General features: G+C 47.0%; 1 protein-coding gene across 1 annotated transcript; it reads left to right on the top strand.

Moving 5' to 3' along the window:
* The first annotated feature begins 648 nt into the window (after positions 1-648).
* LOC146519257 (general transcription factor II-I repeat domain-containing protein 2-like) lies at positions 649-2,575 on the top strand. Its single transcript, XM_085159417.1, has one exon. The coding sequence runs from the start codon at positions 1,793-1,795 to the stop codon at positions 2,573-2,575; it is 783 nt and encodes a 260-aa protein (XP_085015543.1). The 5' UTR covers positions 649-1,792.
* Positions 2,576-3,850: the final 1,275 nt, after the last annotated feature.

Genomic DNA, 3,850 nt, shown 5'->3' on the forward strand with positions numbered 1-3,850 from the left:
GCGCCCCAGCCAGCGGCGGACGAGCCGCTCCCGCCAGCGCCCCAGCCAGCGGCGGACGAGCCGCTCCCGCCAGCTCCCCAGCCAGCGGCGGACGAGCCGCTCCAGCCGGAAGAGGTGGAGAAACCGGGAGGGGAGATGGCGGTCCCCGTGCCAGGGGAGCCTGCTCGACCTGTGCCCGAGGTCGAGGATCGAGCTGCCCCGGAGCGTCAGATGCGCCGGGCAGTGAGCCCCTCCCGGGGCCAGCGGGGTCGTGCCGCCTTGCCGGGTAGCCGGCCTCCGGACCGGTTTCGCCGCTGCTGCTGGAGGCGTGGCCGACCCCCGGACAAGGCTCGCCGCCATTGGAGGCGTGGGCGGCCTCCGCAACGGACTTTTGCTCTGTTCCAAGGTTGGGAACCGGTGGGGAGTAGGTTCGGCCGGATGACTCCCCGGCCTCAATCGGGCGATGGGGGTGTGTGGTGGGGCGTGGTCTGCGGTGGCGTGCAGGGAGGGCGGACGCACCTGCACGGCATCCGCAATCACGCCCGCCACGTTAAAACACAGGGACTGTGTGGTGTGTGTGGTGATGGGATGTGTGGTGAGATATTAAATAAAATGGCTGAGAACGCTAATCCCTGGACCCGCCGTGCTTTATTCTTGCCACAATATACTAGAAGGAACAGAATTTATTCCGTTTGACAGACTCGTTACACAATATGGGATCGGCAAGAAAAGACTTTTAGAATATCAACAAATTAAATCCATAGTAAAAAAAAGAAATTTAAACCCGGTCAAGTTGAATTACAAACACCATCAAGTGTGGTACAGTTTCTTACTCTTAAACCCCCAAATTATTGTCTAAAATATACAGAACACTCTAAAATAGATTAATCAATATCCCTTCCTTTTGCAAAATGGGAAGTGGATTTATCAATCAGCTTAGACCAGGCATGGGCAAACTACGGCCCGGGGGCCACATGCGGCCTGTTAAACGTTTTGATTCGGCCTGCCAAACTTGAAAAAATTTAATAAATTAACCTTGTTAATGTTTTATTTCCCCTGCAATTCTGATGTTTCCTCACTAGATGGCGCACTCTAGATATATTGGCTTTGTTGAGGTGAAGCGTAGGCCTATTACTCCACGTTTGCACTTTACCCTGTGACCCACCGCCCCTCTATGAAGATGAGCGGACCCAAGAAAAGGAAAGTGGACAGAGAATGTCGAGTGTTCAAAAAGGAGTGGACAACTAAATATTTTTTCACTGAACACCGATCATCTGCTGTTTGCCTGATATGCCAAGAAACTGTGGCGGTTTTTAAAGAGTATAATATTAGCCGTCACTTTGCCACAAAGCATGCTAATTATGCTAGCAAGCTCTCAACAAAAGAACGGGAAGCTGCTGCTGAGAAGTTGGCAGCTAATTTGAAGGCTCAGCAAAGTTTTTGTCACCGTCAAACTGCCATTCAAGAGTCAAGTACCAAGGCCAGTTTTATGCTTTCATTCAAAATAGCAAAGGCCAGCAAACCACTGTCTTAGGACGAGTTTTTAAAAGAATGTATAGTAGAGACAGCAGGTGTTTTGTGCCCGGAGACCAAAGACAAATTTGAGAAAATCAGTTTATCACGGCGGACAGTGACTCGCCGTGTAGAACTAATAGATGAAGATATCACCAGCAGATTAAACAAAAAGGCGAAGTCATTCACTTTTTATTCTTTAGCACTGGATGAAAGCAACGATGTCAAAGACACTGCTCAGCTCCTCATTTTTATCCGAGGAATCAACGAAACCTTTGAAATAACGGAGGAGTTTTTGACAATGGAGTCTCTGAAAGGACAAACACGGGGAGAGGAGTTGTTTGAACGGGTGTCTGCTGCCATCGAAAACATGAAGCTTCCCTGGAGTAAGCTTGTTAACGTCACCACAGATGGATCTCCGAAGGGAAAAAACGTTGGCCTGCTGAGGAGAATCCAGAATAAAGTGAAAGATGAAAACCCTGACCAGGATGTCATTTTCCTCCACTGCATCCTCCACCAGGAATCTCTGTGCAAATCGGTGTTACAGCTGAGTCATGTTGTGAATCCTGTGGTGAAACTCGTCAGCTTCACACGTGCACGGGGACTTCAGCACCGTCAGTTCATTGCGTTCCTGGAGGAAACTGATGCGGATCACCAGGACCTGCTTTATCACTCCCGTGTCCGCTGGTTGAGTTTGGGCAAAGTGTTTCAACGAGTGTGGGAGCTCAAAGAGGAGATTGGCGTGTTTTTGGAGTGGCAGGGGAAGACTGATGAATTTCCTGAGCTGAGCAACAAGAGCTTGATGTGTGACTTTGCGTTTGCTACGGACGTATTTTCACACTTGAATGAGCTCAACGTGAAACTGCAGGGGAAGGAGCAGTTTGTGCATGACATGCACACTAACGTGAAAGCCTTCAAATCCAAGCTGGCTTTATTCTCCAGGCAGATTTTGAACAAGTCATTCGCTCATTTTCCTACACTAGCCACGCTGAAAGAGGCCGGAGCAAAAGTAAAGAAACACAGTGAGTCACTGGATGCACTGCACGGAGAATTCTGCCGTCGGTTTTTGGATTTTGATAATTGACAAGTCACTTCAATTGGTGGCCTTTCCTCTGTCACAAGACCCCGAAACAGCTCCAGAGGAGCTTCAGCTCGAACTCATCGACCTTCAGTCCAACCCTGCCTTAAAAGAGAAGTTCAGCTCTCTGAAACTAAATGACTTCTATGCTTCACTCAATGATGCCGCATTTCCAAATCTAAGGCGAAAAGCGCAGATGATGTTGGCTTTGTTCGGCTCTACCTTCGTGTGTGAACAGACCTTCAGCGTCATGAACATCAACAAAGCCAGCCACAGATCCCAGTTAACAGACCTACACCTCAGATCCATCCTGAGAATCGCCACAACAAAACTAACTCCAGACTTTGATGCGCTGGCTAAACCAACAACACTGCTCCCATTAAAATGTGTGTGTCTCCGTGATACGCACGTTGTTAAAATGAACAGTGTGCGCAGATCAAATATAACGCTTCACAGACTGACTTGCTGCAACTGTTTCATTCTTGCACTGTTCGTTGTTGACTTTTGGCACCGGGGAAACAAATTGAATAAAAGGAACAGGACAAGTACATCTGCATCTCCTACCGTTTTTGAAAAATGAAAATGAAAAAAAAAAAAAAAAAGACAGTCAGGAGGAGAGTGATGTGATATCCTGAAGGATAACTTTCAGTGCTTTAAAATAAAATGGTCATTTATTTGATTTTCACCGTTTAAAGACTCATTTCGACGTCAGAGATTTTATTGTAATGCTTTTCTCCATTTTCATTGGAAATTAAAGCACATGTGTTCTGCATATCCCAAGATGTGTATTTTTCCCCCAATGATGTGATGTTTTCAAAGCATGCCATCTATCTGCTCCTGTTCCAGCCCATTTGTCAAATGTTAGAACTCAATGTGGCCCACGAATCAAAAGGTTTGCCCACCCCACTAGACCAAAACCTTTGATCTCAGATATGCATAAAAACCTTTCAATTGATTAGAAATCCCAGTCTTCAATTAATTCAATACAAAATACTACATAGAGTGCACTATACTGGTCATAGGATGTTCAAGATGGGCTTTACGTCTACCAACAACTGCTCACACTGCCAAACCAATTCACCGGACAATTACATCCACGCTCTTTGGTTCTGTCCACCAGTTCAGAAGTTTTGGCGCGAGATATGTGAAGACTTATCAAAGTGTCTGAAATGTAACATTCCAGCCTCCCCTTTAGTGTGTTTGTTGGGCAACTTGGAGGAGGTCACTGCAGAAATAAACACAGCCCACGTTGTTTTTACAGCCCTATGCATTGCCAAGAAA

The sequence above is a fragment of the Neolamprologus multifasciatus genome, chromosome 5 (assembly GCF_963576455.1).
Source record: "Neolamprologus multifasciatus chromosome 5, fNeoMul1.2, whole genome shotgun sequence".
Classification (NCBI taxonomy): domain Eukaryota; kingdom Metazoa; phylum Chordata; class Actinopteri; order Cichliformes; family Cichlidae; genus Neolamprologus; species Neolamprologus multifasciatus.